The 26,027-nt window shown below is 44.7% G+C and overlaps 2 protein-coding genes across 2 annotated transcripts in view; one reads left to right on the forward strand and one right to left on the reverse strand.

Moving 5' to 3' along the window:
- The window catches only part of PYGB (glycogen phosphorylase B), a 144,326-nt gene extending 123,718 nt beyond the window's left edge, over positions 1-20,608 (forward strand). Inside the window, exons 16-20 of the mRNA XM_040351022.1 lie at positions 68-209; positions 2,456-2,663; positions 5,570-5,704; positions 11,716-11,782; positions 19,158-20,608. Of these exons, the coding sequence (XP_040206956.1) occupies positions 68-209; positions 2,456-2,663; positions 5,570-5,704; positions 11,716-11,782; positions 19,158-19,310 (705 nt within the window). The 3' untranslated portion in view covers positions 19,311-20,608. The remainder of the gene's footprint in view (positions 1-67; positions 210-2,455; positions 2,664-5,569; positions 5,705-11,715; positions 11,783-19,157) is intronic.
- LOC120937639 (barrier-to-autointegration factor-like protein) overlaps positions 1-26,027 on the reverse strand; it is a 270,321-nt gene that overhangs the window by 242,541 nt on the left and 1,753 nt on the right. The gene's annotated exons all lie outside the window — the stretch shown is intronic.

Below are 26,027 nucleotides of genomic sequence, written 5' to 3' on the forward strand. Positions count from 1 at the left end.
CTGATTGGTTTGCTTTTTTTTTTTTTTAAAGTGATTTGGCATTAATTACTTATCTCTTGTTCTGCAGGCAGCTCCTGGCTACCACATGGCAAAAATGATCATCAAATTAATCACCTCTGTGGGAAACATTGTCAACAATGATCCTATAGTTGGGGACAGACTTAAGGTTATATACCTGGAGAACTACCGTGTATCAATGGCCGAGAAAGGTTAGTCATTGCATTTTGGAAGAGAAAAGGGGAGGATCACATCGCTTGCTATGTGGAGTAAAAATTGTTATTCATTCTCACCCATTTTAAGAACTCCAGACAAGTATAAACACACCTTTTAATCGGGTTATGTATTAATCATTTTTTTTTATCTGATTTTATGAGTACATGGTTTGTCTTATTTTAGCGTCCCCTGTAAAGTAGCGCTCACACTAGGGAGGGAAGGGTCAGTGCAGTTTGCTTTGTACAGTGCTGTCAGCCTAATACTGTGAACATATTTAAAGTGGTTGTAAAAGCAGAAGGTTTTTTATTTTACCTTACTGCATTCTATGTGAAAACCTTCTGCATGCAGCCCCACCTTAAAATATTCCTGAGCCTGGTCTCGATCCAGCGATGTGCACAAGAGAGAAAGCTCTCTCCCTCCACCCTCCCCATTGGCTCAGATACAGTTGTGACTGCAGGCACAGAAGCTGCAGTCAATCAAAGCCAGCAAGGAGGGTGCGGGGTCGAGCCCCCTGTTCTGTGTGTCTTATGGCTTTGGGGGAACGAGCAAGCGCGAGTACCCCCATAGCAAGTGGCTTGCTATGGGGGTAGTCAGCTGGGAGGAGGAGCCAGAAATGCTTGCAAGGGACCCAAAGAAGAGGAGGATAGGCGCTGCTCTGTGCAAAACCATTGCACAGAGCAGGTAAGTATAATGTGGTTGTTATTTTTATAGGAAAAAACTAACCTTTAATATCACTTTAAAGTATGGGAGAGCAGAAAGATACATTGTCCATTCATCATACTGGGTCATTGACCAGACTGTACTGCTGTCTAGCAGTGGTGGACTCTCTCTGTATACAAGGTTGCTGCATACATTTTTTCTCAAGTATCTGTAAAGCATATTTCTATAGACTTGAATGCGCTGTACCAGTATTATTGCTTTAAGGCTCCAATCAAGTCAATAAGTCAATAGCGTACAGACGATCGGACATTCTGACAACAAAATGTTGGCTCAAACTTGTCTTGCCTACACACGGTTTCACAAATTTTGTCGGAAATTCCAAATGGCAAGAACGTGGTCACGTACAACACGTACGACGGCACTAGAAAAGGGAAGTTCGATACCAGTCGTGTTAGTAGAAGTTTGGTGAGAGACGATTTGCGCTTTTAAGCCATGTGATTTTCAGTCCGTTACAGCGTGACAAATGTGCTATCTCCATTACGAGCGCTAGTTTTACCAGACCCATCGCTTCCGTCTCGTACTCGATTTAGAGCATGCATGGAATTTTGTGGGTCGGAATTTACGAGAACGGATTTTGTTGTCGGAAAATTTGAGAACCAGCTCTCAAATTTTTGTTGTCGGAAATTCCGACAGAAAATGTCCGATGGAGCCTACACACGGTCGGAATTTCCGAGCGTGTGTACGCGGCATAAGAAGTTGCTGTGCAGAAAGCAGCGAACACGTTTTCTGCAGTGATGCTGTACACGGCACAGGAGGCCACCACAATTGGACGTAGGCACCTGGGTGGGAAGGTTTAGCTTCAAATAGGTTAGGGGAGACCCTGTCATTTAATTAAATTGGAGGTCAGAAACATTGCTGTGCTGTTTGACAAGGGCACCTAGATTCACAAAATTGGCTGAACTGATTGCTTGGAATATAGTACTTAAAGCGGGGGTTCACCCCAAAAAAAAATTTAACATTACATTCAGCCGAGTTGTCAGAATGACATTAGACTGTTTTTTTTTTTTTTTTTCATTGCCGTACATACCGTATTTTCACCGCCGCTTCTGGGTATGTCTTCTTCGGGACTGGGCGTTCCTAATTGATTAACATTCTTCCGACCAGCGCGTCACGAGTTGCCGAAAGAAGCTGGACTGCGAGTCTGCTCTATACGGCGCCTGCGCACCGACGTTCGGCTTCTTTCGTCAACTCGTGACGCGCTGTATGCGCCGGTCGGAAGGATGTCAATCAATTAGGAATGCCCAGTCCCGCAGATTACATACCCGGAAGCGGCGGTGAAAATACGGTATGTACGGCAATGAAAAAAAAAAAAAAAAAACAGCCTAATGTCATTCTGACAACTCGGCTAATTGTAATGTTAAAACATTTTTTTTGGGGTAAACCCCCGCTTTAAAGCATATAGTACCTTCTGGTTCTCTCTGAAGATTATTGGATGAACTTTGAGATCTAAAAGCATAATAAGCACCTTAATTGTCAGCTAAGTAGAGAATACTGAGTCTTGTTTTGTCGTTTTGTCTTCCAGTGATCCCAGCGTCTGACCTGTCTCAGCAGATCTCGACAGCAGGCACAGAAGCCTCTGGCACCGGTAATATGAAGTTCATGTTGAACGGTGCTCTGACCATTGGAACAATGGATGGTGCCAATGTTGAGATGGCAGAAGAGGCCGGAGAGGACAATCTGTTTATCTTTGGCATGAGAGTGGAGGATGTGGAAGCACTTGACAAGAAAGGGTTTGTATTGTGTTACAACTAGAAACATTTTTGCATTCTTTGGCAGCCATTTGTGGGCCACTGTCCAAACTGATTCTGCTCACCGATCCACCAGAAACACACCAATACAGCACCAACACTATGGGCCAAATTCTCAGCCAGCGGGCGTAACGTAATTTTTCCTATTTAAGTTACCTCGCCGCAAAATTTCTACCTAAGTGCCCGATCCACAAAGCACTTACCTAGAAATTTTGAGCGGTGTAACTTAAATCCGGCCTGCGCAAGGCGTTCCTCTTCTCCAGGGGGCGATTCCCATTTAAATGAGGCGCGCTCCCGCGCCGGCCATACTGCGCATGCTCGTGACGTCATTTTCCCGACGTGCATAGCGCGAAATTACGTTACGTCGGGCTTTGAGGATTGCGACGGGACAATAAAGTTGCGTCGGGTAAAAAAAAAGATACGGCACCCAAAAAAAATTTTTAATTTAAAAAAAAATCGCGTCGCTAGCAAGAAAGGTCTGTTTTTACAAGGTGTAAACAGTTTACACTTTGTAAAAGCAGCCCTAATTTTGCATTTGCAAAATAAAACTTACGGAGAAAAAACGAAGCGTAAAAGCTTTGTGGATATCCGTAAGTCCTAATTTGCATACCCGAGGCGGCATTTCGACGCAAAATGCCCCCAGCGGCGGATGCAGTACTGCATCCTAAGATCCGACAGTGTAATTCAATTACACATGTCGGATCTTCGTCCTAACTATGGGAAACTGATTCTGTGGATCAGTTCCATAGTTAGGACCAGGGATACGACGAAGTAACAGCAGTTACATCGTCGTATCTCTTTTGAGGATTAGGCCCTATGATCTTTATTTTATTCCAAAACATGGCTATTTTTTTTGTTCCAAGGCTCTGAATGTAATGGAGAACCTTCCAAGCCATTCATTGCAAGGACGGAATAGAATATCCCTTCAATTCTTTTTGGCCGTCGCCTGAAAAGTAGAGCACTTATGGAGCTTGCCTTTTGAAATATAACAGTTTTCTTCCTATTACAATGCATAGAATGCATTAAGGTGAAAAAACTTTTACCTTTACAACCCCTTTAAAGTTCTTTTCAATCACTAGCTTTCTGATTTTCTTAAACTGTCAAATAATTTCAGTATGAATTCTTGTATGTATGACAAATGCACTGTTTGTGTGCAGAACACCACCATCTGGAAATTTCTAGAGTGACCCCAGAATATGCTTTGTTTAAGTTCACCTCAAATTCTGCAAGTAGTATTTGTTAGGCCTCATGCACACTGGACATTATAAAAACGCCAGTTGCTGTAGAATGAGTTCTTCAGCGTTTCCGACAACAAATGTTGGCTGTGCATGCTTTCAAATTGTCCAACAACAAATATTTTCTGTCGGATTATCCAATCGTGTGTACACAAATCCGTCGGAATAAAATCCAAAGTACAAACACGCATGCTCAGAACCAATGCTAAACATCAGACAACAATAGCAGAAGTTGCCCAAAGGGTGGAGGTAAAGAGCTGAAAACACGTAGTTTGGTGTATGTTGGTTGAAAATGTTCTGCTGTCTGTATGCAGAACAAGTTCACGGACAACGCCCTTCGGACAAAAATCCACTGATTTGTCCAATGGGAGTCCAATCGTGTGTATGAGGCTTTAGAGCAGTGGTTCTCAACCTTCTAGTTGTGGGAACCCCTAACAGTAAAATTACTTTCGTAGCGTGGGTTGTCAGCACCCAAGACAATTAATTTGCGCCCCTAACCCACAGACATTTAGCGCTCCCCGAGTCCTTTTATTGGCAACTATAATCACAGGTAGTGTCACTCACTGTGTTTCTGATTTTGTGATGTCTCGTAGCAGTGACACCTATGCCGAAATCAGGAGATATGGTCTCCTCCAGCCCCTCCCACTATACATTCCTCACCAGTCAGCTGACCTTTAGTCTTTGCCCCCCAACCATGCCGTGAACTGAATGGGCAGCTGCGAAGAGGCTGAGTGGGCGGCTGCGGGCTCCAGGGACAGCCCTGCTGGGTGGCCACAAAAAGGCTGGGAGAGTGATGCAGGCTTCAGGAACAGCCAGGATTCGGTGACCCCTGGCAAATCATCATTCAACCCTTGAGGGGTTCCTGACCCCCCAGGTTGAGAACCACTGCTTTAGAGTGTTTTTACAGCTGAAAAACTCCTTTTAAAACCCACTAGTTCTGGGGGGGGGGGGGGGGGGAGGGTTCCAGCCAGAAAACGCCCCTGCTAAAAAACTGCTGATAACAGCATATGTGTGCATGGCATGGACACATAAGGTAACGTGCTGGGGAGTTTACTGGCTGCAGAAAAAAATGGCTAAATCCAAAATAGCAGCTGTACAAACGTCCAGTGTGCATGAGGCCTTATGCCTTGTATACACGACCAGACTGTCCATTGGAATAAAGTCAGACGGATTGTCCGATGGAGTTCCGACGGAATTCCGCTCAAGCTGTCTTTGCACACACAAAAGTCCGATCGTCAAAAACGCAGTGACGTACAACACGTACGACGAGCCGAGATTAATGAAGTTCAATAGGCAGTTCGGCTCTTCTGCTTGATTCTGAGCATGCGTGGTTTTTAGTCTGTCGTAATTGCATACAGACGAACGGACTTTTTCGTCTTTGTCCGTCGGAAAAAAAGAGAACAAGTTCTCCAAGTCCGTCGGAATTTCAGAAGGAAAAAGTCCGATGGGGCATACACACAAAATATCCGATGAAAAGAGCCCGTCAGACTTTTTCCATCGTAAAATCCAGTCGTGTGTACAAGGCATGAGTGTCAGCCCTCTTTTCGTAGCCTGCATGAAAATTAGATCTGTTGAATATGCATTTGAATAAAATGCAAAAACATTCAAAACTTTATCAGTGATATTTTACATATTTCATTTTATTCTGTTTAGATACAATGCAAAAGAGTACTATGATAAAATCCCAGAGCTTCGGGAAGCGATCAATCAGATCAGAGATGGCCGCTTTTCTCCAACAGAACCAGATCTTTTCAAGGATATCGTCAATATGTTAATGAATAATGACAGGTAAGCAGATTAGGGATTCAAATACGTATATTTTAGTATGTTTAAAGCTGAACTCCAAGGAGATAAAATGGCATTAATTACATTAAAAAACAGTAAATGTGAGTCAGCAGATTTAAAATGTATATTTTAGTATTTAGTACATGTCTGAGAGTTAAACTACTCAGGTATTTCTAATCTTTGTCAGTGACATGATTGATGAGATCTCAGCACTGGAGTTCAGTGTTGTACACCTGATCAGACCATTATGATGAGATCACTCTCTACCTATTGGATTTTAAAGCAAATGTAAACCCCAAAAGAACAAAATACATAGGCCCGGATTCACAAAGCACTTACGCCAACGTATCTCGATATACGCCGCATACGTATAAATATGCGCTGTGCCCACAAAACTAGATACACCTGAAAATACGCTTCCTACGACCAACGTAACTTTCCTACGCTGGCGTATCGTGGGCGCATATTTACGCTGGACGCATCTGGCGCTCCCATTGATTTCCTATTCAAATATGCAAATGAGGGAGATACGGCGATTCACGAACGTAAATGCGCCCGACGCAGGCTACGCGATGTGCGCGTAAGTTGTACGTCCGGCCTAAAGTAACTTAGCACCAGACCTGCACAGGTCAGCTGGAGAGCAGCTGCAGCAGCACTGTTGCGGACGAGCTGAGCAACCCCACTTGCAGGACAAAACAACTGTATGCCAACATGCCAGGTAGGGCCGCCATCCGGAATTACGGGGCCCCTTACACAGCTTCAGGCATGGGCCTGGGGGGTGCTGCCGCAAATTGAGAAAGACGAACTACAGAAAAATATATAGAAAAAAAGGAACTAAAAAGATTAAAAACATTTTTTTTTTAAATATCCATTTTTTTTTTCAATTTTTTTTTTAAAAAGGGGGCTTGCCATCTGGGGTCCTGTGCTCACACACACCACATCCACCTCACATTGGATTAGCCCAAGTCCACCATGCAGGACTTGGGAGCAGCAACGCCACGCCAAGGCCCCAATGGTGTTACTGTCCATTCATTCCACAATCACACGGTCGTGGGGATAACCTCTTCCTGACGACCCAGGGTGACATGCCTTGCTGGCAGGTATGTCACCCACACATTCACACACAAGTCACACTGTAGCCTGCACTACTGACCGTGTGCAGTCACAAAAACAAACAAAAAGGGTTCATGCGATTGGCCGACATGGCATGCCCTTACTGGAGGCCGGCACATCCTTCTGTGCACAACACTCCAAAAGAAAAAAGCTCATAACCTGAGCAAAAAAAAGGCACTCATTTGCCCTGTCGTGGGCCAGGCATGGTGCCACGGCTCCGGCTCCTCAGTTGCCTGGGGGGAGCTTCGGGTGGGGGGGTGGGGCATCAGGAGGAGGATCATCCCCAGGTCTGCCACTCCTGGCAGGTGCTGGCTGCCTGCCCTCCAACGCCAGGGCAATGCGGGTGAGGACCGGGTTGGTCTGCGCCTGCATTCGCAGCAGGCGAGTGGTGGTGTGCCGCTGGTGGCGCCTCGTCTGCCTCCCCTCCGCCTCAATGGCAGCAGTATTGGCCTGTACAGCCACTGCCAGGCTCTTTACCTCTGCCACAAGGCCTGCTGTTGTGGCCTGCAGCTCCCCAACGCATGGGATTCAGGAACACCCCTTGTCTTCCGCCTAGCCTTCCTGGGGGCAGGAGAGGCTTGGGGCCATCTGTACGGGGAGGCCCTTGAGGGGCTTTCCCTGATGGGGGAGGAGGGTGAGGGGCTTCCCCTGATGGGGGAGGAGGTTTGGGAGGGTCCAGGGATGATGTTCTCCTCCTGGAGGTAGACGCCTTCCTCAAGGTCCACTTGCTCCTCCTCAACTTCCTCTAGAGGAGAGGTGTGGGCACACTCCTCCGAGGATGGCATGGGTCGTCCAGCAGCTGACGACGGGCCCACTCCCTCCAGCACATCTGTGGAGGACACAAAGCATTCACATGTTGGTGGACCCACACACTTGTCACATGTTCCCTTCCACCCTCTTACATGCTACACACCGGGTGGGGGATAAAAAACACTTACCTGTCCTCAAGTCTGGATCCGTGGAGTCAAAGCCCTCCAGGCCCTCCACTTGCTCCCGCTCCAGCCCTGCTGGTCTGGGCACTCTGGGCACCATGGAGGAAAACATCAAATTTCTCTATGGCAGAGATGAGGACAGCCCTCTCATCTGGTGAGAAATTGTTCTTCCTCCTGTCCCACTAAGTCTGAACATTAGCCATGGCTCTGCGCAAAAGTACTCTGCTCCAGGGGGAAGAGAAGAAAGCTGGTGTACTTTTGCACCGGACGGGCGTATGGTTGGGTGTATTTATGCGCCCGGCGTATCCCAGGAAGTTGCGCCGGCATAGTTGTGAGCATGCGCACAGGGGTACGGTCATACGTCCGCGTCACTCCGTTCATGATACGCCGGGCGTAAAACACTGCTCTACGCTCGGACCATCATTTGCATGGGGTCACACCTACTTCCACCAACGCCGGCTTACGCCTACGAATTTACGTTACGCCGGCGCAACGTTGGGAGCATTTGCTTTGTGAATTCCATGCTTGCCTCTCTGCGTTGCTTCGGCGTAGCGTAAAAGAGATACGCTACGGCGGCATATATATGAGGCGATTAAATTCGCATGTGCTGCGCTATATAAGTTTTCATTCATTCATTCATATGCGCCGATGTATGTGAATCCGGGCCCTTCTGTGCAACATACCAGTACTTAGAAATTAAATTTAGTTTTCCTTTTCGTCTTTTAGGACAGCCACAATGAGAGACATAGGCTCCTCCCCTTCCTCTGGAAACACTGCACCAGCCCATAAATTCTCACTTCCCCTGCCGGACTTCAGTTGTTATTGTTTCCTCCGGAGGGGAGACACTGTGCTTGGAACCAGGCCGGTCAGTCAGGGGACTGAGGCCGCTTTTGAACCTGGAGAGAAGTAGGGGCTTCTAGGGTACTAATAGGTGCGGTATTTACCCACCATCTGGAGCCACCCCATCCTCGTCGAGAGGCTAAGGGGGTCCCCTATCGGTTTTTCAGGGCTCTCTCTAAGCATAGACCAGCTCAGGGCCCACCATTCCCCAGCTGGGATCTGTCCTTAGTTTTGCAGACCCTCACGGGTCCCCCCTTTGAACCTTTAGACAAGTGTTCTCTAAAGGAACTGACCTTAAAAGGCAGTATTTTTGGTTGCAGTGGCTACTGCTAGGAGGGTCAGCGAGATAGAAGCCTTATCCGTTAGACTCCCCTTATGTGTTATTTTCCCGGATCGGATCATTTTTAAGACCGATCCAGTATTTTTGCCCAAGGTTACTTCGAAATTTCACAGAAGTCAGGAAGTAGTTCTACCTTCCTTTTGTCCCAACCCCACAGATGAGGGGGAGTTGAGGTTTCATCCTGCACTATCTAGAGTTGACAAAGGGAATTTAGGAAGTCAGACTCGTTATTTGTTTTGTTTTCTGGGGCCAGAAAGGGTTACAAAGCGTCTCGACGCACTGTAGCCAGATGGCTCAGAGCAACCATTGGACAGGCATCCCTACAGGGATAAAGGCACACTCTACCAGAGCTTTGGCAGCTTCTCAGGCGGAAAAGGCTGCAGCTATGCCAGAACAGATATGCAGGGCAGCGACATGGTCCAACTACTCCACTTGCGTGAAACATTACAGAGTGGACCTGGTGTCGGCAGATGAGCAGGCCTTTGGTCGAAAGGTTTTGCAAGCTGTAGTCCCACCCTAGTTGGTAAGTGCTCGCTTATCCTCTCATTGTGGCTGTCCTGAAAGACGAAAAGGGAAAATTAGAGTTACTTACCGGTAACGTATTTTCCAGTAGTCTTTCAGGACAGCCCTAGTTACCCTCCCTGTGATTTTGGGGGTCTTGCTTAAGACCAGAACGCAGCATGGTAATGAGTTTTGATGGTATGTTCCTAATGTGTTCTTGTGTCTCCCCAGCTGGCCGGAAGTGATCTTTGGGCTGGCGCAGTGTTTCCAGAGGAAGGGGAGGAGCCTATGTCTCTCATTGTGGCTGTCCTGAAAGACTACTGGAAAAGACGTTACATTGCATTAGGGTGAAAAAACATGTACCTTTACAACCCCTTTAAAATAGGGTAATAAAGCTGCACAGAAAAAAAAATGAAATCTTGTTTATAGATACAGTACACATGCCATCACCATTAGGCTTAAATTAGACGGGAAATTTTTACAACCTCTCTCGAACTATTTAACTTGACAGATAGTAGCCCACATTTAAAACGTCTGTTTTGGCGTATTTACATGCCGCGTTAAGCAGCATTTTGCCGCTTTTGAATTTAGAAGCGTTTTCTATAAAAATAGCCAAAAAACGAAAAACGCACGTAAATTAAACAAAGCTAATGCCTCTAAACTCAGCGTCTGCTTTTTTGCTTTCCAAAAAAAGCCTCTAAACTCAACTGCCCAAAAATAATTTTAAACAACCCTGTGTACTGATAAGATAACATAGAGGAGAATTGAAAAAAATGGCCAACTGCTACTAAACATCCGTTTACCAGCAGCAGTGTACATGAGGCCTAATACTTTCTATACTCTGCTAACAGACCTAAAACTTAATCGACCTGAAAATTCAACTGTTTTAATGGTTAATACGTGCTTTTTTGATGGTTAAAATTACATCCTTTTCTGGTCAGAGAAAAGGGTCCAGCCTGATTGTCTGTTCCCTCGTGGTTTAACTGCATGATCTCCTCCTAGTTAAAGCGGAGTTCCAGCCTTTTAATGTTTATTAAAAGTCAGCAGCTACAAAAAGTATAGTATATATGCTGACTTGAAATAAACAGACACTTATCTGTTCCATGGTCCAGCATTGCTGCCGCCTGGAGTGTCGCTCCTCTCCCCGCTCCTCTCCTCGGCGCTTCCATTCACATTCTGGGCACCTGGCCATGACAGCTTTCGGCTTCACGGGCCGGGCACGCACTGCGCATGCGCGAGTCGCGATGCGCTCCCGGAATGGACAGGAGATGCGATCTCCTGGGACCTTTCCAGTGATCGCCTAGAGGGAAGGGCCGCTTAGGTGGAAGTAGGAAGTGGAAAAGGAAGTCCCACTCCTACCGAAGTCCCCACTCCCCCCCCAAAAAAATTACATGCCAAATGTGGCATGTAAGGGGGCGAGGAGTGCTTAAAGCAGAAGTTCCACTTTTGTAAATGCCTATATTCCCTTGGAAAACACTGTAGACCTCAAAGTGTAACTTCACCCAAAAAGGGAAGTTACACTCTTTCTCCTCCTTCTACCATATTAAGATTTTTTTGGGGGGAGAGGCGGGTACCTAGTTTTGGCGGAGTGGAACTTCAAACTCCCCCTTCCCGCAACCTTCTAGGACATGTCACAGGTCCCAGAAGGCTGCAGGACCATTCACAGGGTTCAGCACGGCTGGCACATGCACAGTGTGAAGCCGGAAGGAGTCCAAGCTGGCTTTCCACACTTAGGGCCCTTTCACACGGAGCGGATCAGTAATGTTTCTTCCGTCTGCAAATGCGGATCTTTGCGGAGGTGGACAAATTACGGGTGTCAGCGGATGTTCATCCGCTGACACCCGTAATCACATAGGGACCCATGTATGTCCCGTTTTCATCCGCAAACGGACGGATGAAAATGCGGACATACGGTCCGTACGTGTGAAATGGCCCTTAACATGCCAGCTCCAGTGACCCAAAGACCGGTTAAGACTCGGCCCAGGTGAAAAAAGCGCTGGATCCCTAGACGGGTCAGTTTCTAATTAAAAGTCAGCAGCTACAGATTTGTAGCTGCTGATTTTAAATGTTTTAGAACCTCGTTGAAATTCCTCTTTAATATACAGTATAATATAAATATTTGAAAACTCATCATATGCCAGCATCTACAAACCTGAATGTCTGTTTTGGATGGCTGGACACTTTAACTACAACGTAATGGCATTACTGTTGGAAAGACCATATTTTGCTTAAATGTAAGTTATTTAAAAAATAAAGTATGTTTACTGTATGCATTCTACTTTTTCTAGGTTTAAGGTGTTTGCAGATTATGAAGCTTACATTAAATGCCAAGGGAAAGTGGACCAATTATATATGGTAAGCCAGCAGCATTTAATTACACCCATATTTATTTGCAGGCAGCACAGTGGCTTAGTGGTTAGCTGTTTTGCCTTGCAGCACCATAATCCTTGGTTCAAAGCTTGTTCAGGACACACTTTGCATGGAATTTGCATGGGTTTCTTTCCAAGTTCCCTGTTTTTTTGCAACTTTCTAAAGACACGCTGGTAGATTAATTCGCTCCTATCTAAATTGGCTCTTGTATGCGTGTTCAAATTGCCTATGAACGTTTGTTCTCATATTCTGCATGCTGGACTTGGCAACCTACTGAAAAAAACATTTTGGCAAGTAAATTTTTAATGGAAAAATACTCTTATGCCTTGTACACATGACCAGTTTTCCTGCCGAGAAAACTGGCCGTGTGTATGCGCCATGGCAGTTTTCCTGACAGGAAAACCGTCGGGAATCCCGGCAGAAAAAATGAGAACATGTTCTTTTTTTTTTTTTCCTGCTGTCATTCCTGGCGGTCTTTTTCCCGGCAGTTTTCCTATCGGTTTTCCCCTCGGTTTTCCTGGCGGACTTTTTACCACCGGGAAAACCGATCGTGTGTACGAGGCATGAGACATTGTGCCCAGGGAGCTTGCCTGTAGATTTCCTGAAAGTTGTCCTGATCTTCTGGATATATATGTACATGACCTTATACAATGCTGTGAAAAAGTATTTGCCCCTTTCTGATTTTTTTTGCATATTTGTCACGCTTAAATGATTGACATTATCGAACAAATGTTAATATTACACAAAGATAACCGGAGTAAATACAAAATGCAGTTTCTAAATGATGATTTAATTTATATGAGGAAAAAGCTGTCCAAACCTGCCTGGTCCTATGTGAAAAAGTAAGGGGCCATCCCAAAATCTTCCAACAAAGTTGGGAGCATTGAATTGTCCAAAATGTCTTGGTATGCTGACGCCTTAAAGTGGATGTAAACCATCTCCTATATCCAGTGAAGTGAACAGCCTCAGATGATACACAGAGATGAAACAAATCTCCCTACATAAGTTCTACTTATATAATCACTGTCTTTCCCTTTCTACACTCTTTAGAAAGTGCAGATTGTGTTAAAAAGCTTTCTTCCTGTTTCAGCAGCACAGAGGGGTGGGTGGTGGAGTCTAGGCTTACACTGTGTGAGAGCTGATTGAAGAAAATGGAACACACCCCCACTCCACATAGGCAGAGCACCGAAGGAACATGCAGAGCTGTATTATGAATAGACAATCTCTCTGCTTCTGTACCTCTAAGTTCCCTCCCTGACACAAATTTTCAGCTGCTGTTATTTTGTGTCAGAGAACTTGTCAGAAGTGACTTTGCTGATAACAGAGGAACGGAACAACAGAAAAACACTGGAGTTAGAGCTTTGCAGAGAGATAAGTAAACACTACAGATATATGTGCTTAGGTCAAATTTCATGAATGGGGTTTACAACCACTTTAAGAGTTCCCTTCACTGCATTTAAGGGGCCAAGCCCAACACCTGTAAAGCAACCCCACACCATAATCCCCCCCTCCACCAAATGATTTGGACCAGTGCACAAAGCAAAGACCATAAAGACATAGATGAGAAAGTTTGGGGTCGAGGAACATGACTGGCCTGCACAGAGTCCTGACCTCGACCTGATAGAACACCTTTGAGATGAATTGGAATAGAGACCGGCAAGCCAGGCCTTCTTGTCCAACATCAGTGCCTGCCCTTACAAATGTGCTTCTGGAAGAATGGTCAAACATTCCCATAGACACACGCCTAAACCTTGTGGACAGCCTTCCAAGAAGAAGGACTGAGACTGAGATGCCATTAAAGTTCATGTGCTTCTAAAGGCAGACGTGCCAATACGTTTGACAATATAGTGTATATACCGCGTGTAAAATAAGTATTGAGCACATCACCATTTTTCTTTTTTATTAATCAAAGATATTTATTGAGACAAAAACATAAAATACATTTACAGCAAATTCACAGCTCACATGTGGGACACAAAATTAATCCAACAGTTCAGGTATCAGCTCAAGAGGTTCATTCAAACAGTTTGCACAACAACCTCTGGCATAACAAATTACACATGTCAAACACTACAATTTAAAGGCGCCACTCCTTCAAAAGACCGCCCTAGCACATGAAAGACATATATGTAATGAGTCGTATTCCCCGTCCACCCATCAGCTATCTAAACAGCCTATCCATGACCAAATCAACCGGGGAAAGGCCAGGGGTATCCAACCATGGAGCCCACAGCCTACCAAATTTTCCCGAACAACCACTGTGTTGATAGATATACTTCTCCATTCTTATGGTGTCACCCATTTGGGTAATCCATTCCTTCAACTTTGGGGGCTCAACCGCCTTCCAACGTTGAAGGATCAGCCTACGGGCCTGAAACAGAGCCCTCGATATGGCCTGCCTGCTATTGTCATCCGTGGGGATGCTGTCCAAAATCCCAAGTAAGCATGGTTTCAGATCAGTGGGTATGGCAGTCAGATAAACTCTGTTAATGGTGGCTACAACCCCTGACCAGAATAAATGAAGTTTGGGGCACCGCCACAACAAATGGATTAGATCCCCATAATCCCTCGCGCATCTAGGGCAGTTGGAGTCCGGTCTCACACCCATTCTAAACAGCCTGTCGGGCGTATAATGTACTCTTAGAACAATGTACAGTTGAGATAACCGTTGGGCCACGTTTAAGGAGCATAGTTGCACTGCCTGGAGTGCCTCCTCCCATTGTTCATCCTCGAATGTCCCTACATCCCTCTCCCATTTGTTGGAAGCTGTAAGGGGAAAAACCTCCAGGTATACATTGAGAATCATGGAGTAGGTTCTAGAAATGAAGCCCATCGCCATTTTTCTAGATAAATATATTTCTAAAGGTGGTCAGTAACAACCCATGTAATCCATACATACAAGGAATGAAAACAAATAAGTTAAAAAATTAAGTTATGTATGAAATAAAATGGAATGACACAGGGAAAATGTATTGAATACATGAAGAAAGGGAGGTGCAAAAACTTATGAAAAGCCAAGACACCAGCTGAAATCTATCGGTGATTAGAAAGCAATCCTGGTTCAGTCTCAACTGATGGCCTATAAAAAGGTCATACAATTACACCCTACTGGCAAACTTTATATCATTAAAGGAAGGATTAATGGAAAAGTATATCAAGACATTATTAATAAAAATCTGCTGCCATCTACCAGGATTATGAGCGTGGACATTTCAGCAAGACAATGATCCCAAACACAAAGCCAAGAAAACTCAGTTTCAAAGAAAGGAAATAAAGATGCTAGAAAGGCCCAACCAATCACCTGACTTGAATCCAATCGAAAATCTATGGAAAGAACTAAAGATCAGAGTTCATAGAAGAGACCCACCAAACCTTCAAGATTTGAAGAATGTGTGGAAGAATGGGCTAAAATCACACCAGAGCAATGCATGTGACTAGTTTCTCCATAAAGGAGGCGTCTTGAAGCTGTCATTACCGACAAAGGATTTTTTTCAAAGTATTAAATAGATTTCAGTTAGCCTGTTCAATACTTTTTCCATCTGTCATTCCATTTTATTACACATAACTTAATTTATGTACTTATTTGTTTTTTGGTTTCTTTTATATGTATGGATTGCATGGGTTGTTACCAACATGTTGTGAAAATTTTATGTCAATAGCACCTTAAGAGCCGGTTCACACTGGGGCGACTTGCGATCCGACTTCATGTCGCCTCAAGTCGTCCCAAGTCGCGCTGTAGAGAAAAACAATGGAAGTGAATGGGAGCTGTGTTAATACACACGACTCAAGGCGATCCGACTTCAGAAAAGGTTCCTGTACTACTTCAATCCGACTTGTAGGCGATTTGTACCCATTGATTTCAATGGAAATCGCCTCAGAAGTCGGATCACTGTCTTATCTGAAGCTACTTTCCAGGAAGATAACATACATTTCAAGTCGCCTCAGAAGTCGGATCACTGTCTTAACTGAAGCGACTTTCCAGGAAGATAACATACATTTCTCAGGCAAACCTCTCCCTCCCTCTCCCAGAGCTGATTGTTGTTTTATTGGCCACTGGAAAGTCTCCTGTCCTGGAGACGACTTCAAGTTGTGTTGTAAATCGCCCCAGATCGCCCTGTGGTTCATGTTCAAGTCGAGTCGGAGTCGCCCCTTTGAAAGTCGTGCTGGAAGTCGTGTCGCCCTAGTGTGAACCGGCTCTAAGAAATATATTTACCTAGAAAAATGGTGATGTGTTCAATACTTATTTTACCCGCTGTGTTTATGCATGTACAGTGACAAAGAAATGATCAGTCTATATTTTAACAGTGAGAGACAGAATAACAACAAAAATATCCAGAAAAATGCATTTATATACCGTATTTGCCGGCGTATAAGACGACCCCCTAATTTTACAGCCAAAATGTTGGTTTTGGGATGTACTCGCCGTATAAGACGACCACCTTCCCCCCTCACTATGCCATTGCCTCACCTCACTGTGCCATTGCCTCACCTCAATTCGCTGATCTTCATTCCTTTATGCCTGGCAGAGTGAGTCAGACTGCGGGCGTCCATTTTTTAAAAGCCGCGCCTCCTCCTCGTGCTGTTCCGTGATAGGCGGAACACTCAGTTTCCCAGAAGAGCCTGTGTTCAGTGTTCCGCCTATCATGGACGTCCTCTCCTTTCGAGGCCGAGGACAAGACGATGTCTGTGAGAGGTGGAACACTAAACACAGGCTCTTCTGGGAAACTGAGTGTTCCGCCTATCACGGAACACCACGAGGAGGAGGCGCGGCTTTTAAAAAATGGACGTCCGCAGTCTGCATCCGGCGTATAAGACGACCCCCGATTGTTGAGCCATATTTTTAAGTGTAAAAGGTTGTCTTATACCCCGGCAAGTACGGTATTTGATTTGCATTTTAATAAGTGAAATAATTATTTGACCCCTTCGCAAAACATGACTCGGTACTTGATGGCAAAAAAAACTTTTTGCCAATCACAGAGGTCAGACATTTCTTGTAGTTGCCCAACAGGTGTGCACACATCTCAAGAGGGATTTTGTCCCCCTCCTCTTTGCAGATCCTCTCCAAGTCTTAAGGTTTCAAGGCTGAAGTTTAGTAACTCAAACCTTCAGTTTCAGCCTTATATTTTCTATGGGATTAAGGTCTGGACACTGGCTAGACAACGCCAGGGCCCTAATGTGCTTCTTCTTCTTCTTCTTCTTCTTCTTGAGCCACTTTTGTTGCCTGGGCTGTGTGTTTTTCGGGTCATTGTCATACCGGAATACCCATCCACAACCCATTTTCAATGCCCTGGCTGAGGGAAGGAGGTTCTCACCCAAGATTTGACGGTACACGGCCCCGTCCATCGTCCCTTTTGATGCAGTAAAGTTTTCTTGTCCCCTTGGCAGAAAAACACCCCCAAAGCATAATGTGTCCACCTCCATGTTTTTGACGGTGGGGATGGTGTTCTTGGGGTCATATGCTGCATTTTTCCTCCTCCAAACATGGGGTGAGATGATGCCAAAGAGCTTGATTTTGGTCTCATCTGCCCACAACACTTTCACCCAGTTCTCCTTTAAATCATTTAGAAGTTCATTAGCAAAATTCAGACGGGCCTGTACATGTGCTTTCCTGAGCAGGGGGACCTTGCGGGCACAGCAGTATTTTAGTCCTTTAAGTCTTTTCTTGGTGATTGGTCCCAGCTGCCTTGAGATCATTGACAAGATTCTCCTGTGTAGTTCTTTAGTGATTCCTCACTGTTCTCATGAACATTGAAACTCCACGAGGTGAGATCTTGCATGGAGCCCCAGACCGAGGGAGATTGACAGTTATTTTGTGTTTCTTCCATTTGCGAATAATCGCACCAATGGTTGTCACCCTCTAACCAAGCTGCTTGGTGATGGTCTTGTGGCCCATTCCAGCCTTGTATAGGTCTACAATCTTGTCCCTGACATCCTTGGACAGCTCTTTGGTCTTGGCCATGGTGGAGCGATTGGACTCTGATTGCTTCTGTGAACAGATGTTTTTTATACAGGTAACAAGCTGAGATAGGGAGCGTTCCCTTTAAGAGATGGCACCTAATCTCATCTCGTTGCCTGTATAGAAATCACCTAGGAGCCAGAAGTCTTGCTGATTGATAGGGGATCAAATACTTATTTCACTTATTAAAATACAAATCAAATTATAACTTTTTTTAAATTCGTTTTTCTGGATATTTTTGTTGTTTTTCTGTCTCACTATTAAAATAAACCTACCATTAAAATTATAGACCAACCCTCAAATTTTTCCACTCACAAAATGCGAGTGGAAAAATTAGGAAAATGAGGGCTGGCGAGCGTAGGCTGCCACGGCAGGAGGGGCTGTATGGGAGCTGTTCTCCCAGCGATCTCCTCGGGGAGGAGAGAGAACAGGCAGATGGATCATGAGGCCTCGTACACACCACCGGATCTATCCGCTGGGATTTATCCGCAGATCAGTTCCAGCGGATAGATCCTGTGGTGTGTACGGCCCAGCGGATTTATCCGCGGATATTTTTCGGGCCGATGGATTTCCAGCGGATAAAAATTTCTTAGCATGCTAAGAAATCTATCCGCTGGAATCCTGTCCAGCGGATTGATCCGGTGGTCTGTACAGACTCACCGGATCAATCCGTCCGATCCCCTCCCTCGCATGCGTCGTAATGATTCGACGCATGCGTGGAAGTCTTTACCTTCCAGCGTCGCGCACGTCGCCGCGTCATCATCGCGGCGACGGCGCGACACGTCACCGCGGATGGATTCCGCGCGGATTTCGATCTGATGGTTAGTACAACCATCAGATCAAAATCCGCCAGAGGATTTATCCGCGGGAACGGTCCGATGGGCACATGTAGGCTGCATTGTTTGGCACAGGTGAAGTGGCATTGATGGACACATGTAGGTTGCATTGTTGGGCACAGGTGAAGCGGCATTGATGGACACTGGTAGACTGCTTTATTTGGCACAGGTGAAGTGGCATTGATGGACACAGGTAGGTTGCATTGTTGGGCACAGGTGAGGCTCCACTGATGGGCACTGATAAAGTTGTTGTTAATATTTCATGAGATAATTTTATGAAGGTATGTTTAGGACCAGAATTAAAAGCGAGGCAGGGTAGGGGTTGGGTGGGGCAACTGGTGGCGAGTAACACTTAAGGCCTGGCTAGTAGCTTAGGACTTGAAATTTTGAGCCCTGTTATAGACTATTCATTTCTATGTCAGTGGGCAAACGTACAAAATCAGCAAGGGATCAAATACTTTTTTCCCTCACTGTAGTATATATATATATATATATATATATATATATAATATAATATATCTGTACTGTATGTTGCCTTCTATAACATGTTGATGTCTCTCTTTTGCAGAACCTCAGGGAATGGACCAAGAAAGTCATCAAGAATATTGCTTGCTCTGGCAAGTTCTCCAGTGACAGGACAATTAGTGAATACGCCACTGAAATTTGGGGTGTCGAGCCCTCCTCTGCGAAGATTCCCGCACCCAACATACCCAGGGAATAGATATATGGAGGTGCATGTGCTCACTGTTCTCTGCTGGTAGTTTGGTTGGCTCAGGATTAGTGTTTGTTCACCAGTTGTGATTGCTTTTTCCATCAGAGCATAGCCTTGTCATTGGGAAAATATGCTGATTATATTATCCAACACTGTCTCTGCAGTTTAGCTGCTCGCAATGTTAGGATTTCATCTTTAGTCCAAGCCTGGCTATATAATTAGGCCAGAGCCCTGACATTGGCAAGACAATACTAATGTCATCTATATGTCCTAGGCAGTGCTTCCATAATATATTAACTAAGGAAGCAAGGGCAGTCGCTGCTGTTTCTTTCATAGAGAACACAAACCATATTCATGTTAAGTCATACAGGATTGAACCACTTGTAATTCACTGAATATTAATGAACCTTAGCTAGTATTTGTGCTCATTATATACACTGTTTTTTAAATTGTTTCTTTTTATCCTGTATGAACAAATAGGAAGCACACGTGAGATGCTTCTCCTTCTGCATTTCACATTGACTCCATGTAGTACTGTTGTATCATATTGTTTTAGTCATATAGTATTAATAGTTTTATTTTTATCCAGGTTTTAGATTTTAAACACCTGTGGACTTTTTTTTTCAGTGAGGCAATGCAGAGAATAGTGGCATTGTGCAGAATGCAGTGACCCATTGGCACAATCACATTGCAGTCATCTGTAGTCCAATTATAAATTATTTTTGATTTGTTGCTAGTGTTTACTGCAGTGTTGCACATCATTACTACTCTTTGCACTGTCTTACTGAATAAGTCTACTTGTCAGAAAAACATAAGCGGCAATGGGGACAGTTTGGATATACAAGGCTTAATAAAGAAGGGCATTATCCTTATGCAGAGTACATATGTGACCTTAAATGGTAAGGATTAAAGTACTGTACCTCCAGGAGTAGAATGGTGCATAGAGTATGACATAAGCCATTAGAAAAGGCCCATTTAGAGTGTGAAGTACTGTAATAAAAGCAGTTTAGTAGCTGCAACACAGTGGCACAGAGCAAACACTTTCCCAACGCTGGACCATCTGTAGGAATGTGGCCGTCATATCCTTGCTCTCCGCACAACCTGGTGAATGGGACATGGAGCAAGCTTGGCGTGAAACTTTGTAAATCATGTGTTTGTCTTTGCAAAAATGCCGTTGTTTTAGCATTTGTGTGTGTGTGTGCGCGCGATTTCAAAGTACTGTATTTCTAACTACAGATTTGCACGTTAACTCCACTTTCATGTTTGTGAGTCTTCTTCCTTTAATAAAACTAGTATCTACGCTCTGACTATTGAATGTTTTTTTTATAGTTAAGGCCTTTATAGGGTTGGTTAGATGCAGGTGTCCTTAAAAAGGACCTGTACTCCACTGTAAAGATGGCTGCTATTACCTTTTATTAACCAGAAATGCCTTGCGTGCCTCTCTTTCACATTTTTACTGGGACACAATTCAAGGTTAAGCCATGCCAGATGTCATTCTAGAGTTTGTACTGCTGTCTGTATCCCTACTGGGGTGATTTTTTTTTCTTACCCATATCCTGGTGACATCACAAGAACTGTGAGGAAGTTTCCCCAATTAGGACACAGGTTGCAAAGAAAACACAACGAGGAAGGGGTTAAACCTGTGCTCTGTTGTGGAGAATTCCCATCAATGGTGGTATGAAGAAAGAAAATACAATTTTCTAGTGGTGGAGACACGACAAAAACAGCCAAATGGGTATTCTAAATCTTACCCACCCCCAAAAAAAGGGTAGAGCTCCATCATAACCCTGTTTATTAATGTAAAAGGTGTGAAAGAAAAAGTTCAGAGCAAGCAATATAACCCAAAGGCAGGGGTCTGATTGGCTGCATTGTGGAATTCCTTTTACTTTTTTCCCCAATTTTTATTTATGAGGTCGAATAGTAATGTTAGTGACACACACACCATACTTTGGTTGTCAGTTAAAGTAGACCTCCTATGAGAGCAATATGGGGCTGCTAATGCTGAGCTTCTTTTGCTTAAAGCTGCACACTGCAGTGGCACATGACAAAGGGGCTGAGATGCTGCGGACATTGACCGAATATGGCCACATGGCCATAACTGGAGATTGTCATGCACAAAATATGGCCATGTGGTCATTTTAGGTCAATTCTGTCACCCGCACCCCCACTCCTTTGCTCTGTGAAGCTGTGGGGTGAGAAATTCCATTACCACCACTAATTGGGACAACAGGGACCGGTTTGGCCCGACTCTTAAGCCTCGTACACACGATAGGTTAACCAGAGGACACCGGTCTGAAGGAGCTGACTGATGGTCCGTCGTGCGTACACACCATCAGTAAAAAAACGATTGTGTCAGAACGCGGTGACGTAAAACACAACGACGTGCTGAAAAAAAACAAAGTTCAATGCTTCCAAGCATGCGTCGACTCGATTCTGAGCATGCGTGGATTTTTAACCGATGGTTGTGCGTACTAACGTTTTGACCTATCGGTTAGAAATCCATCGGTTAAATTTTAAAGCAAGTTGCCATTTTTTTAACCTCAGGTTAAATAACCTATGGGGCCTACACACGATCGGTTTGGACCAATGGAAACGGTCCCTCAGACCGTTTTCCTCTGGTTAACCTATCGTGTGTATGAGGCCTTAGCTCATCCTTATTGCCTATATACCCAATAGAGAATCTGACCCTTGTCAGACTTTTTTTTATTATTGGGATATGGATAGCACCCTGAATAAAAGACAGAAGGGTAATATACAAATTCAACAGAAAAGTGGACCCTGTTGGAAAAGAAACTGGGAGGTGCTGTACTGAGAGAAGTGTTTTTAACACTTAAAGTGCTGTTTTTTCTGCCTAGTCTCTCCTAAAAGGAAGGTATATAACCCTAAGGTCAATGCTGCTGTGTCTGTCCATGAACTCAGAGAAATGGATTTTACGGTGTGTACAAAAATCCTATTTTTTCATCAGATATCCGATAAAGCTGACTTTCATCAGTCTTGCCTACACACCATCGGTTAAAGATCCGATCGTGTCCAACGGGGTGACGTAAAACACAACGTGCTGAGAAAAATTAAGTTTAATGCTTCTGAGCATGCAGCGACTTGATTCTGAGCATACATGGATTTTTTGACTGATGGATTTCCCCACAGACGATCGTTTTTTTTCTATCGTTTTTTTTAAAGCGGTGGTTCCCCTAAAAATAAAATTTTGACATCGCATTTAGCAAATAAATTACAATCAGAATCGGCTTGTTTTATTTAAAAAATACCTCCGTACGTATCGTTTCCTATATTCGGTCCCACCGCCACTTCCGGGTACGATGCAGGCGGTGGGCGTTCCTAATTGATTGACAGGCATCCGACCGACGCATCCATCGTGTCACGAGATGCCGAAAAAAGCCGAACGTCGGTGCGGCTCTATACGGCGCATGCGCACCGACGTTCGGCTTTTTTCAGCATCTCGTGACGCGATGGATGCGTCGTTCGGATGCCTGTCAATCAATTAGGAACGCCCACCGCCTGCATCGTACCCGGAAGTGGCGGACCGAATATAGGAAACGATACGTACGGAGGTATTTTTTAAATAAAACAAGCCGATTCTAATTGTAATTTATTTGCTAAATGCGATGTCAAAATTTTATTTTTAGGGGAACCACCGCTTTAACCATAAGAAACATTTAAAACGGGTTCTATTTTTTTTTCACCGATGGGAAAAAAACTGATGGGGCCCACACATGATCGGTTCGTCCGATGAAAACGGTCCATCTGTCCGTTTTCATCAGACGAACCGATCGTGTGTACAGGGCATAAGGGTTTGCACCTATTCTTTGGGATTTGGAGGTGCCAGTAGGTTTGCATTTATTCTCTGGGGCTTAGAGTCTGGGGTTTTGCACTCATCCTCAAAACTTGCGTGTTAGCTCTGAGTAAGTGATGTTTGCTATCCCATATTCACTATTGACTGTTGGTAGTGTTAAAGAGCTCTTCTCTCATTGCATTCAGACATGGAGGACATGAAGGGAGCTGGCATCTAGTTGTAGCACCCCCTAGTGTGCAACTAGTGTAGGCATATTTATTTTGTTGACTCATGGTAGTTGTGTGAGTCTGTAATTGGGTCGGGTTACTCCAGGTCAGGCTGGAAGGCTCTGTAGGGCAGGTCTCTGATGCCTTCTTCTGGTTATGGAAGCTTCTGGAAGTAAATGGGCAGAGGGTAGGAGGTCCCGATCTGCATACTTCAGGGAATCTGGCCAATCCCCAGACAGAAAGCCCTGGCAGGGTGGCTGGGTAAGCCTTTAAATATCCTTAAGCATGGCAAGACAGGTAGAAGATGGAGGACCGAGGTGGCTGTCGTGTGGCCTGGGAGGGGACCCTGGGTCTGGGGGGGGGGTCTGTCTCCAGGCTGGAGCTGGGTAAAGGAAGGCGAGGAGGCCAATGAAGGAATCTCCATTACCTTTGAGTCTTGTGCAGAAAATATCCAGGCTGGCATTGGAGGATCTGATCAGTTGGAAGCCTGAACAGGGTTCTTGCCCAGTGCAGCTGGGAGCAAAGGACAGTGTGAGTACCTCTGCACACCTAGGGGCATACAAGGGGAGAGACTGCCAGATGTAGTATACTTTCCATGGACAACGTTGTGCTAAATCCCAATCCCTTGCCCTGGTGCATTCTTCAGAAGTGGCCAGGCGGGCTGGTAGTATCTACAAGCATCAGAACTGTGTGAAGTTCTACTGAGGTGGAGACATCATACTCTCGTAAACAGTATGTGACAAGTTGGGCATCCCATAATCTCCCTATACCTTATCCAAGATGTTTTCCCCCAATAAAACAACAAGCACATGGACTGATTTTTTTGTGTCTGGTCGCAAGTTGGAAATGTGTGTTGCCTGGCTGTGCAGAAATAGAGGGAATCCATATCCAGCGGCTTCTTTGGGGTTAGCGCCACATAGTGTTTGTCTGTATGCCTGTGTTTTATTCCTTTTTGAGTACTTTAACACCTTCCCACCCTGCCTGCCTGTAGCAGAATGATGACCATGCGGGGGCTCCGTTGTCCTGACCGGGGTGTGCAGCGTGGCTATCTCCGATCATGGTAAAGAACCTATGACGTAGGCTCTTTACCACATAATCAGCTGTGTCCAATCACAGCTGATCACAGTATAAATCGGAAGTGCCAATTGTCTGCATTCATCTACTTGCGCTGACAGGGTGAGAGTAGAGAAGAGCCAATACATTTTTTTTTTTTTTCTGTATTTTTTTTTTCATTTGTTTAGCAAAAAAACAACAACTCAGTGGTGAATGAATACCACCAAAAGAAAGCTCTATCTGCCAAAAAAAAAATGCTAAAAATTTAGTTTGGGTACAGTGTGGCATGACCACGCAGGCTTTGGCAGGAAGGGGGTGAAAGTGCCCTGTATTGAAGTGGTTAAAACATTTTTAACCACTTAACCCCCGGACCATATTGCTGGTCAAAGACCAGAGCACTTTTTGCGATTCGGCACTGCGTCCCTTTAACTGACAATTGCGCGGTCGTGCGACGTGGCTCCCAAACAAAATTGGCGTCCTTTTTTCCCCACAAATAGAGCTTTCTTTTGGTGGTATTTGATCACCTCTGCGGTTTTTAGTTTTTGCGCTATAAACAAAAATAGAGCAACAATTTTTTAAAAATTAATATTTTTCACTTTTTGCTATTATAAATATCCCCCAAAAATATATATAAAAAAAACACTTTTTTTCCTCAGTTTAGGCTGATACATATTCTTCTACATATTGTTCGTAAAAAAAAATCGCAATAAATGTTTATTGATTGGTTTGCACAAAAGTTATAGCGTTTACAAAATAGGGGGTAGTTTTATGGCATTTTTATTAATATTTTTTTTTACTAGTAATGGCGGCGATCAGCGATTTTTTTCGGTACTGCGACATTATGGCGGACACTTCGGACACTTTTGACACATTTTTGGGACCATTGGCATTTTTATAGCGATCAGTGCTATCAAAATGCATTGGATTACTATAAAAATGCCACTGGCAGTGAAGGGGTTAACACTAGGGGGTGGGGAAGGGGTTAAGTATGTTCCCTGGGTGTGTTCTAACTGTAGGGGGGTGGCCTCACTAGGGGAAATGACTGATCGCTGTTCATACATTGTATGGCATTTCTCCCCTGACAGGACGGGAGCTGTGTGTTTACACACACAGCTCCCGACCCTCGTTCTGTAACGAGCATTTGCTGGTGCCCGGCGTCGATCGCGCCCGCCGGGCACGTGCACGGGAGTCAGGGACGAGCCGGGGGCGCGCGCCTCCGGCGGTGCACATGCGCCCCTAGTGGCCGCTTAGAGAGCCGACGTATAGCTACGGGGAATTTCACTTATCCCCAGAACCAACGTACTGCCTTTTTGCAAATGGAGTACATGGACTGTACATTTGACCACTTCTTTTCAAAGGAATTTGGCAATTTTAAAACTTTTCACAAAAGATATCACTTGCAAACACTAAAATCTTTACAAATGAGAGAAGATGCCTATTCTATGGGAATATGCAAATACAGTATACGCATTTACCTCTTTAATTTAAGGAACTGAAGATTCAGTTTGATTCCCCTATTTCTGCAAGTAAATCTTTTCATGCAGTTTGATGCAAATAGAACACTACAGATTTCAGTCACGTTTGTGCTGCCTGTTTCTTTCTAAAGTACACAGAAGAGGTGACATTCTTGCTTGTGTTCGAGCTTGTCTGCGATTC

The sequence above is a fragment of the Rana temporaria genome, chromosome 4, assembly GCF_905171775.1.
Source record: "Rana temporaria chromosome 4, aRanTem1.1, whole genome shotgun sequence".
Classification (NCBI taxonomy): domain Eukaryota; kingdom Metazoa; phylum Chordata; class Amphibia; order Anura; family Ranidae; genus Rana; species Rana temporaria.